Source organism: Tauraco erythrolophus, chromosome 13 (genome assembly GCF_009769465.1).
Source record: "Tauraco erythrolophus isolate bTauEry1 chromosome 13, bTauEry1.pri, whole genome shotgun sequence".
NCBI lineage: Eukaryota > Metazoa > Chordata > Aves > Musophagiformes > Musophagidae > Tauraco > Tauraco erythrolophus.
Window position 1 is genome coordinate 11559724 of NC_141477.1, and position 11643 is coordinate 11571366.

Here is an 11643-nt window from a genome sequence, read left to right on the forward strand (position 1 = left end):
ACCACAATGTGTGAGTGCTCTCTGGAAAGTCACTTTCTTGTAGCAGAAATAGACCTGGTGGATGGAGAAACGCCCCTTTACATCTCCATAGGGACTGGGAGTGTGAGTTTACCAGGTAAACACTGACAGAATCTATAATTTTGCTCATTCAGTACTGGCCGATGTGATGGGCGTTTCCAAACTGCTGCTGCTTAAGCTGTTGGCAGTGGTGGCTTCGGCCTCTGCCTGTGAGATGGCCCGAATGGCTGCATTGTGTCACCTTACCGAGCGCTGTTGGTAGTAATCATGACAAACTTCACAACGTAGTGACCGGAACAAGCTGGCCTGTTTTCTAAAACTGGATTTGATTTCAGATACCATGCTGTACTGCTGTGCAGTGGACTAAGAAAGAGCTTAGCCTTTTTAATGGATGCTTTAATCAAAAGTGCTTAATCACAGAAATAAGAACAAATCAAGGCATCCTGATTGTGTAGTAGTCAGAAGAGAACATACTTGTACGTGATGGTTGTGTGATTAAGTATCCATCTTGTGTCTCAGAAGGACTTCAACCTGAAGGCTACTGCCAGCAGTGGAATGCAAGCACACAGGTATTTCTGGAAGGCGGCTCCCTAAGGAAGAGGATCCCAGTGCCCCATGAAGGATGGAGAGGGCATTGTCATCTAAAGGAAAGTGAGAGCCACTGGTGAAACAAAGTCTCCTGGGGTAAGGAGAAACCCTCAAAAGCTGAGTCCTAAGGCATGATACTTAACCACACTTACACTAAGCAGATAGCTGTCAAAGCAGTTGCTGAGGAGTGCAGTGATTAGACCAGTCCCTGAGTTGTCAGAAGGCAGAAGTAGATGTCTGTGCTCTGAGGAGAGCATTGGGTTTCCTCAGTGAGCAGCTTTTCTTGTTCTTGGGCTGCGTGCCCTGGCCTGGCAAAGCAAGAGCAGGGCAGCCTGGGTGTGTTTCCCCTGTCGTCCCTGAAATGCTCATGGAGAGCCAAAGATGCTGCAGGCATCCTCTGCATTTCTTTGGTTGGTAGCAGCAGTGGGCATCAACAGGAGTTGCTGCCCTGCTGGGGCCCCATAGCTCCTTGGAGAAGAAATTAAGTGAGATGCCAGAGAAAGGGTAAACAGAAGAGAAGCAGCACCCCTTTCTCCATTATCTCTTAGTGATGGATGATGGTATGTGTCAGCATTAGGCTGAAGGTTCAAAGTCCACATAGGAGCACTTGAGTAGTGAATGCCTGAGGGGAGAACAAAGGCACCCTACTTGGAGGAAGGAGACGGGCTTCTTGTGACAAGTTTAGGCGGAGGCTGAGGCTTATGAAAAGATTGTCTTTGTGCCTCCTATAGTGGCACTGCTTTCAGCAGCACAGTGCCTGTTGGGTTCACCTCCACGCTCAGGGAGGAGACCCAGCTGTAAACCCCCCAGTCCCTGCTGACTGGCAGGACCTGCTGGACAGAGCATGCTGGGTTGCAGGCCAGCCCATTGCCAAGGAAGGTGAGGGAGAAGGTGAAGTTCCGGGGTCCCCCAATCTCCTGCTGGTTCAGCACTGCCACAGCATAGGCTCGGCCAGACAGGGGCCGCTCCCACAGCTCGAAGTTCTTGTTCTGCCAAGGAAAAAATAAACCCAGGGCTTACGTTAGAGGAGGCAGAACTGATAGTCTTCATGCCTGTCTGTTTGAGCAGGCTTCAAGAACAAGGGAGCTCACTGGCTCCTGTTCCCAAACTGAGCGTTCCTCTATACCCCCACGTGTCTCCAGTGTTCCCTTTCTGAGGAGGCTGTCTGCCTGTACCCCACACCGCACTCCCAGCCCAGTCCTGCTGTACCTTGGTGATCTGGTATCCCTGCTTGCCCAGTGGATCCTGGTTGATGGCAATCACCTCTTTGTTCTGGAGCAGCCACTTGGCCTCAGGACTAATGTGCCGCAGGTCATTGGACATGAAGAGGGGAGCTGCCATAATAGCCCACATTGCCATCTGAGTCACTGCTTGGTCCCAGCTCAGCCCAAAGTTTCCAATCACCAGCTGTGACAAGAAAACAAAAACACTCAGTAATGCTGCCAGCCAAGGAGAAACTGGGCCACCAACCTGAGCACTGGTAAATGACAGGATGCTGAGGGTGGGACCCCTGTTTTTGGACTGGTTAGACAGGCTAAGCACTTGGAGCAGGACCAGCTGGTTGGGAAAGGCAAGGCATGACTAGTGTGGCAATTTAGGATGAACCATGGGTGGAGGTAAAGAAGGATCCTTCACTGGCTAGGCAGCATTTTGAGAATCTGCTTTTGGATGCAGCTATTCCTTCCTTGTGATGCTGGTGTGCAAGGGTTTTCCCTCTGGTGGGAGATCAGCACTTTGGGACTGCCTCCCACTACCACACCTGTGTTCTGAACTGGCACTGCTTGTAGAGACTGCAGTACTCAGAAACAGTGCTTCCTCAGTGTTGTGTGTAGCTCTCTTTCCCTTTCCAGCCAGGGACCCTCATTGAGTTCCTGATCCTAGGGCCCCATCAGAGCCCTTCCCCTCAGTGCTTCTGCCCTGATTCTGTCCCTCACCATCCTTCTCAGCCTACAGCCAAGGAAAGGATTTTTTTGCTGGTGCTGCAAGAGGTGGGTGTTGCTCTACTTGCCATGTCAGGATCATTCCAGCCCCCTGGCCCAGCTATCTTCACAATGCTGTCCTGGTGAAGTGCTGTCCAGTCCAAGATACTCTTGATGCTGCTCCAGGAATCGTAGACATCAAAAAAGTTCCTCCAGTGATTGCAGTACTGTTTGATCTCTGTGTAATTGGGCTGCCAAAACAAAAGACTGTGGAAGAGACTGGGTGTACAAGAACAAGACTATACACACGGCTAGACTGGATCAGGGATAATTTAGGAGAGACTATGATAACACTTTCCACCACCAGCTACCTGGATGATCTAGTGCGTGTTGGTTCCATAGGATGCCTTGTGCCCAGTAACTCCAGGCTGCCATGCTCCAGACAACACTATTGCTTCTCTTGGGAGAACAGTTGTGGCAACCTAACTCTGTTAGAAAATTCCTTTGAGCGCTATTTTACTGAAGGTGTGACGGGGTCAGTGAGATTAAACGGTGACATCTCAGTAATTACTGCCATTTCCTGGGTTTACAGCCTTTGGTGACTAATGCATTTAACTCCTGGTGGGAGGGAATGGCAGCATCCTGTCATGGTGGCACAGGGGAAACCAGCTATGGGTGGAGAGCAACCTGCCAGTCATGGACCCTGGCTGGCAGAAATCTGTCAGTAAACAATGTGGAGAATTCCTGTTAAATAGGCTGTCCTAAAGTCTCTCTCTTGGTCCCTAGAGGTGACTGTAAGGCTGAGTCTGCAGCACTCTGCATCCACAAGGAATAACACCAAGCTATCCACTAGCTGTGTATCTGCATTGCCAATGTTTTGTTGCTTGATTCCTTGGAGACAGAAAGCAGAGGGATGCTGCAATGTTCTTTGGCATGCTCCAGCTGGATCCTACAGGATTCTTTTCAGCAGAGTAATGACTTGCCTCAAGTATACTTCAGGGCTCTAGAGGAAAAAGTGGTTTTCCTCCACTTTACAGACTTGTTCTCTGTCAGCCCAGAGAGCAGCATTCTCAGGATGCTGTTCTGCAGTCTTAATGCTCTTTCGTTCTTCCTGCTTTCAGCCCCAGGATAAGTCTTGAGAAACACTCCTTACCTGCTGCACGGGCCTCAAGTAGAAGGGCCACTCACAGGAGTACACAATGCTCCTTCCAGTCTTGTTCAGGGCCAGGGACATGTGCCTGTAACCTAAAGAAAGAGGACAGACAGAGGTTACGCAATCTCCTTGGTCAGACAGAGGAAGTAATCCAATGTCCCAGGTCCAAGTTTCAGTTCAAGTTTTGCAAAGTCAAAGCTGAACACATTATCACAGCTGAAACACTACAGGGACAGGTAAGCTTCTTCACAGCGTTGATACAGGTCATGGGCAGGCCTACTGCTGCAAGACTGCTGATCTCTTTGTGCATACAGCGATAGGAAGAGGCTGCGGTTTTGCTGTGTGGCATTTCTTCCTGCAACATTACCTGGGAAATACAAGTTTGTACCTATCAAGCTGCTGGGTACAGCTTTGCTGGGTAATGTTGCAGGAATATGTTTCTTATGAGGCGTTTGTGCCATATGGGCTGGGCAGGAATTCAAAAGCACTATTTTTTTCCTGTCCTTGTCCCCAGACAGCCCTGTTAAGTCTCTTTTAATCAGCAAAGAGGGAAAGAAAAGTTTGCGCTCTCTCCTGGAACTGTTTTAATACGACTGGATTGTATCTGGATTACACATATGATCCAACAAGAGGTTTCAGCTCAGCTGTCACAGTGCTGAACTGTGCTTCTGGCTGCAGCAGCTGGCACATGCCCAACCAACTGGCTTCGATGGGATTGTCACTTGGGCAGGTTCTCCCTGCCAGGCAGAGCCAGGACCGCGTGCAGGATTCCTGCTGCCAAACACCGTAGTGTGACTGTGCCAGCAGCGAGAGCCCAGTCAAGAGAAAATCGCCTTCTGAGTTGCATCATTCTTCACAGAAATCTGCTCCTGTGGCACTGGGATTTGCTTGTGCTTGCAGAGAGTCTGTAGCCAAACCCCCTCGGCACAGTGAGCTACTGAGCTTTCAGCTGCTGACTTGCCAGCTTGTGTGCAAGTAACTTCAGAACTGGGATTTACAATGACATGCTTTAAAATGAAAACCCCAGTAGGATTTTCATGCCAAGAATTCCCTTTTGGTTTTTTTTCCTGTTAATAGGCCTGATAACTGCCCTTTTTACAGCTGACACAAGCTGTTCTAACTTCAAGCTGATCCACATCAACATGGCCTCTCCAAAGGGATTAAGTGTGAAACACTTTGAGCTTTCCAGTAAACGCCCTGCAGAACTGCATTAAGAGCTGAGGCAGCAGTCTGCAAAGAGCCCTCAGAGTACACAGTCAATGTTCCTGTGCTTGGCACGATGTGGTTTCTGGTGTGAGAAAGCTGCTTTTTTAAGCTGTGCACAGCTGTGAAAGCTCCAGGAGGATGAACAGGTAAAAAACACCTGCACCAGCAACATTCACTACCTTGGGCTTGGGAACAGAGTCTCATACCTGCTTTAGTAACTAAATCCCTTAAATGAGTATGCTCAGGGAAAAGCAACTCCCTGGAGCCCCCCTTGGGCCTAGAATTGCTGCTGCCTGCAGAATATTCCCATAGAATCATAGAATGGTTAGGGCTGGAAGGGACCTTCAAGGGTCATCTAGTCCAACCCCCCTGCAACGAACAGGGATATCTCCAACTAGATCAGGTTGCTCAGGGCCTCATCCAACCTGGCCTTGAACGTCTCCAGGGATGGAGCATCCACCACCTCTCTGGGCAACCTGTTCCAGTGTTCTACAACTCTCATCTCGTGGTGCAGTGCTGCCTCGAGCCCATGCCCACCTTCTGCCAGCAGCTCCAGTGTGCCAGAGTTGCAGCCGTCAAACTTCAGCAGGTCCACACCCCAGGAGGCAAAAGTTTGGGCATCCAGGTCGTAGTGGTTGTAACTGCCAGGGAAGCCAGCACACGTCTTGTTCCCAACATCACTGTAGATTCCCAGCTTCAGTCCCCTTGAATGGACCTGCAGTTGCAGGCAGAAAGAGAACCGGGGTTGGGGCAGCCATGAGGCAGGAGGAAACAGAGCTGGGCTGGCAAGGGAAGCTAAACTCCATTGTGACAGGCAGGGCCTTCGCTCAGCAGCTACACTGCCGCTCTCCACCCGACCTTCCCTCTCCTCCCAGCACAGCGGCAGGTCAGGCCTCCGGCTGCTGTCGCTGCCCTGCGCTGCAGCAGATGGCACTCACGTAGTCGGCCAGCTTGCGGATCCCGCTGGGAAACCGCTGTGGGTCAGCCTGGAGCCTGCCGTGTTCATCTCGAGTCGCGGCCATCCAGCAGTCGTCAATGCAGACGAACTCATAGCCCGTGTCCCTCCAGCCCTCGGCGGCCATCACGTCAGCCATCTCCATGAAGAGCTGCTCGCTGGGCACGGGGAGGCAGCACGGCCGGGGAAGAAAGCGGAGAGTGTGGCAGCCGATTTCTAGAACCGGCACAGGAACGGTGCCACCCTTCCGCCACGGGGCCGGGCCGGCCGTAAGCACGCAAAAGGCAGCAGAGCTCGGGGAAGGCCCCAGCCCCAGCACGGGGGCGAGCCCGGCTCTCCGCCCCGGCACGGGGAAGGCACACCGGGTGCCAGGCCACAGGGCCGCAGAGCATCGCCCCGGACCGGCTGTCCCCGGCCCCGACACCCCCACCGCCGGTACCCGGGCTCCCCTGGCGCTGGTACCCCCACCACAGTCCCGCGGCCGGGCTGCGGCGCACCCCCACTGCCGCCGCCGGTACCTGACGCAGCGGCGCGGGTCGGCGGCGCAGTCGGTTGCGCAGAGGAAGCGCTCCCAGTGCAGCCAGCCCATCGGCGGCGTCCGGGCCAGCCCGTTGTCCAGCGCCAGCGCCGCCGCCAGCGCCGCGGCCGCCAGGGTGCAGCTCAGCCACCGCCGCTCCGCCGCCATGGCCGCCGCCGGGCGCGCGCCGCACTTGCGCGCATGCTGAGTAGGGGCGCGCCACAGCCCGCCCTCTCCCGGGGAAGTCACGTGGGCGGTGATCACGTAAGCGAAACGGGAGGGCACATGGCGGCGGATGCGACGCGTGGTGTGGTTGGTGTCTGCTCGGTGCCCGTGCGGGCCTGGCCTGGCCCTTCCCCGGGTGCCGTGCCGCTCCTGCCGCCGGGCCTGGTCCCGCGGCAGCATAGCCCCGCACCTAGGCTGAGGAATGCCAGCGCTGCCCGTGGGGGCTGGCGGGGCCCGGGGCTGCCGTGAGCACAGCAGCGGTAGGGTCGTGTGTTCTCTGTGGTGCCAACGTGGACTGTGTGGGCACAGGGCCCTGAGGATGGGCAATTTGTTCCCCTGGGCCCGAGGCTTGGTTCTGTGTCTGGTCTTCAGCCCTGCCTCAAACCTGCTGTGCACAGCTCCCGAATGAGCCCTCTGGCAGTGCCTTCTGTCTGCTTACCCCGGTTCTCCCTCCTCTGCCACCACTGCTCTTCACCTGCCTGGGTTCCTTCACCCCTCTCAGACACACTGTCAGGTTCATCTCCCTTGCTCTGCCTTTTACCTTGAGCTCCGCTGCTCCTTGGCTGTGGCAGCTTGTCCAACACCGATGGAGGAGGACGGGTCTGGAGTTACAGCGTTTCCTCAGGCAGCACCTTGTGGCCTGCTTATCGTGACTGCGGGGGGTGTTTGGAGCACAGGACTCTTGGGCGCTTCAGCTGTGCAGAGGGGCTGGCAGGGCCTCTGCCGTGAGCTCGGGGTGTTTGATGGTACTGTAGTTTGGGAGGTAAGGAAGGGGAACGGGGTCTCTGCAGAGCCTGGTTCTCTTCTTGCAGGGATCTGAAGATGAGAGTGAAGGCCAGGGCTGGATCCAGCGCTGGCAAGAGGCCAACACAGAGCATGGGGTATGGCCAGGCTGTTCACTGCTGGTCTGCCTGCTCGTGGGGATCCCTGAGGGGCTGGCACCAGTGCATCTCTGTTTGGGATGCCTGTACCCATCCAGATCTCTGCACTCAAAGACTGTGGTCCCTTCAGACAAGTTTAGCCACAAGAATAAGTCATGGTCACAGGGTATTGCCCTGTTTGCACCAGTAATATCAGCTTGACTGGGGGGTGAGATGAGAATCTCTGGGAAGGGGCAATGCTGGTGTCAGCAGGACCCAGGGAGCTGTAAGGGGCACCTGCATTCTGCTGAGATGAGCCCCACATTTAATCCCTGTTTTTGCAGGAATCACACAGCTGTGAGCACTGCTGGGCCTCACCCTGCTGGAGGTATCAGCATTGGCAGCACGTGTGGCCTGTCAGGGAGGCATGGAGGCTCTCGCTGCCGAGGAGCCGATTCTTCCCAGCTGTGCATCTCCCCCAGGGCTGGACCAGCCCCTGCAGCCCTGCTGGAGCTCTCGTCATGGGCCCCACCACTAGCAGGAAGAAGGGAGCAGGATGGGACATTTGCAGGGCTGGGGCTGCCACAGCACTGGGCTCTGGGTGCCACTGGTGCGTGGGGCCATTGAGGCATCTCGCTAGGTGTCCTCCGATCCCTGCTGTGGTGCATCCAGGGAACAAAAGCTCTTCAGAGCCCATGGTTTGATAATTGCTTCTTGTTTCAGTGCCCGGGTCCTCCCCCTGCCCCTTGAGAGGCTGAAGCTCAGAGGCTTCTCAAAGTCAGACAAAACAAGTCACATCGGGGCTGGAAAGCCTCATTGCTTTGTTTTTTCTTGTGCAAAACTACAGCTTGGAGCGGGGCAGTTATACCTTATTCCCAGGGCTTGGGAGCTCTGCAGGGCTAATCCCTGCTTGCCTCTGGGCTCCAGCCCTCCCTTGCTGCCCCTTCCCAGATGTCCTGCTTGCCCTCGGGAGTACGTGGCACACCCACACCCCTTGGGCTAGGGAGCATGTGGGGTGCCCTGTGGTTTGCATGTGCTGGCTGGCTTCCCCTGAGCAGTGCAGGCTGATCCCAAAGCGATGCTGGGGGGTGGATGTGGCTGTGGGGGCATGGGGTTTGGCAGGGCACTGGTGAAGCCCCTCTGAGTGGGTGGAGGTGACAGGCTGTGGTGTGATGCTGCAGCTTAGATGGCAGAGGTGCACTGGGACCACAGAGTCTCTTGGCTTCTGGGGCTCCTCTGTCCACGGGGCAGCGCTGGCAGAGCTGTGCTGAGGGCTGGGGTACTGGCACAGCCACGCTGCCTCAGTGCCCCGCACCTGGACCTTCCCTGTAGTGGAAGGATCCTGCCTCCATGGGGCTGGCTGCAGCGGGTCTGTGGTCCTGCGACGGCCCCGTGCACTGTGGCATGGCCAGGTCCTAGCAGGGCACACTGCCAGTCCAGCTCCTGGTGCTTTCCTTGTGCCTCTGTTTTCCCAGAGCAGCCCTAGCCCACTCAGGACTGGATGGCTGATTTCAGAGCTTGATATTTTCTTTAAAAATTATCCATGCCTGGGTGTGGTGCTCAGAGCCCTGGCAGAGCCGTCGCCTGTTCTTCCTGCATTGAACTTGCCTGGCTCCGAACCTGGTGTCTCCAACAGCGTTGGACATGCTGTCCTGCAGGCATCGGTCTGCTCAGACAGGGTGATTTGCTAAACCTCTGGCAGTTGATGTTGCCCCAAGGCAGCTCCAGGCTGTGGGTGTGAGCAGGAGGCCCTGGGGAGGGATGGGGAGAGGAAGAGGAGGTTTGGCACCCTGATGCCGCCATGTGCAGCAGTAGAGCTTGGCTCCAGCAGGATCAAGCCTTCTGCGGCTGGTGGAGCGGGGGCCTGGCTGGCATGCCATCACAGTTCCCGGCCAAGGGCATTTTTCCTCTGCTCCACGCAAGTGCCCCAGGGAGCCCTTGGCGCTGGCAAGGGGCCATGCTGCCACAAACCTGTGCATGCCTGTGGCCACCCAGCGCTGAGTACACTATTGGCAGGCTGTTGGGAAGCTGCCAGTTCCAATGATGATCATTTTACTGCCTGGGAGTCCTGTTGACCTGGTGTAACTCCATTAACTTCAATTTAAACCAGCAATTAACTTGGCCATGACTGTTGGTCCTGTGCTCGCTGCTGCTTCCCATGGTGTCTGGGATGCATCCCCCAATGCACAGCCTTGGGCACAAAACGGAAAACCAACTCTGTCCAAAGGCTTTGCTGAGGAATGGAGCCACCTGGGCTGGCCCCTGGCCATGCTGCAACCTGCAGGAGGGCACGGGGCTCAGCACTGCCAGCCTGGGCACTGCTGCTGGTCCCCACGATGCAGGGCCTTTAGGTTAAGAAGGATGCGTTGAGTTTTTACCATTTTCATTTTTCCAGGATGCACTGGTTCCCAGAACCAGGTGACTTAGGGCTGACCACAGCGTTTATCTCCAAACAGATGGTGGGTGCCCAGACCTGACGTTCAGAAAGGGAGAGAAAGTTGAGCAGGGACTGAAGAAACCGGATGTACCGCACCAGCACAAAACAGCTCCTGGCTCTCCCCTTGGCCGCATCCTCTCTAGGTTCGGGGTGGGAGCAGGGGAAGGACCTTGGAGGGATTTGGTTTGTCCCACCTACAGAACAACCTCAGCACCAAACTGCTGTGAGTGTACCTTGCTTTCTCTCCTCCTTGCTACAGAAGACCCCAGTAGGGCCTGGCAGGCGATGGGGCTGCGAGGTACCAACAGAGCCGGTCTGTGAAACTTGGCCGGGAGGACAGAGGGAGATTGATGTTTGCTTGGGCGCTCAGCCCTCAGCTGCAGGCTCTGCCTGCCCCTGCACCAGCTGGGGACAAAAGCGCCGGCCCTGGATGGCACTGCAAGGCTGGCATAAGTCCCCTGGGACAGCTGGCAGCTCTGTAAGGCTGGCACCTGCCCAGCAAGCTAGCACGAAGGGGCCATGCAGGGAGGCTCGCCCGTTGGGGTGCTCGCCTGTGTTTTGGTGTCTGAGCTCCACCATGAAGCCAGAGGCTCCCTCCCAGTCCCACATCTGTCCCATCTTGAATCCTGTACCCTGGCCAAGCCTGGATGGGTGGAAAGGAGTTGAGGTGACCACGGGGAGCACCCCACAGAGCTGGGTGAGGCGAGGAGAGTGATCGGATTTAGGGCTGGCAGCCTGTGGGGGGCTCCCACCCAACCCTGCTGGCATCTCTCATGTGGGAGATAAAACCCAACAGTCACCACCAAGTACATCAGAAAAATTACCCATGGAGGTAATGAAATCTGGGTGTAATTGCAGGTCAGGGCTGCAGTCTGCACAGAGCTCTTGTGCCCTCATCCCCATGTCCCTTCCACACCTGAGGGGGCCCTGCCGGGAGCTGGAGCTGGCCACAGGGTCCTTGGCAGAGACAAACCCTTAGCACACCACTGAAAATCCCAGAAAGGCTTTATTTGCGTAGGAAGATTGATGCTGTTTAAAAACCCACCACTGCTAGAGAGTGGCTTGGCTGCCCAGTGCCTGCGGGTGCTGCCTGGGTGCTGGCACCTCCTGGTTTGGTGCTGCCTCGAGGGGCGGGTGCCAGGCAAGCTGAGGAGATGAGGTGCACCCCTTTCTCTGGCTCCAAGCAGAGCCTCTTCAAAAACAAGTCTTGAAACCCTGGGCTGGACACACAGTGGGGCTCTGTGAGGACCTCCGCAGTGGGGAAGGCATGCACAGCAATGATGGGTGGAGCTGGCTTGGTCCGTGCTGGTGGGTCCTGGGCATGGCCTGGGGCCAGTTCTCTTCCAGTTGCCCTGTCTGTGAAATGGGTGCATGTGGCTGAGTGCCCTGTGGGGTTTAGGGGGCTGGGTGGGGGATGAGGGGCTTTGCTCCTGGTGAGTCATGCGAGGGAGAGAGTGATGCCTGCCCAAGGAGCGGGGCCAGGGGCCATGGCAGGGATTTCTGCCTGGGTCTGGCTTCAGCAGACAGTGCTGGCCTACCACGTGTGTCCCCCTGCCCTGCAGAGTCCCTTTTGCCATGACGGATGGGTCACCAGGGCCCTTGCCATGCCATGGTGGTACCACAACCTCCAAAGAAACAGGTGAATCCTGTTTCCATCCTGTCCTGCCTGGAAGACCCTGGGTCCTCTCCTGCACCCGGGGCCATTGGGGGACAGATCCCACCGGGCTGTGAGCCTCCCTGGGCTGGCTGTAAGTAGTTGGGAAAG

At 56.0% G+C, this 11643-nt stretch overlaps 1 protein-coding gene across 2 annotated transcripts; it reads right to left on the bottom strand.

The window, feature by feature from the left end:
• Positions 1-309: 309 nt before the first annotated feature.
• Positions 310-6524, bottom strand: GLA (galactosidase alpha). 2 transcript variants are annotated; one of them, XR_015222503.1, is made up of 8 exons: positions 6358-6524; positions 5823-5997; positions 5422-5599; positions 3679-3770; positions 2615-2776; positions 1816-2013; positions 759-1595; positions 310-659 (listed from the first exon to the last, which is right to left on the bottom strand). XR_015222503.1 is itself a non-coding variant. In XM_086619503.1 (7 exons), the coding sequence occupies exons 1-7, from the start codon at positions 6522-6524 to the stop codon at positions 1332-1334; spliced, it is 1236 nt and encodes a 411-aa protein (XP_086475629.1). In that variant the 3' UTR covers positions 310-1331. The 2 variants fall into 2 exon arrangements, 1 of the variants encoding a protein (XP_086475629.1); XM_086619503.1 differs by having other exon boundaries at positions 310-1595.
• Positions 6525-11643: the final 5119 nt, after the last annotated feature.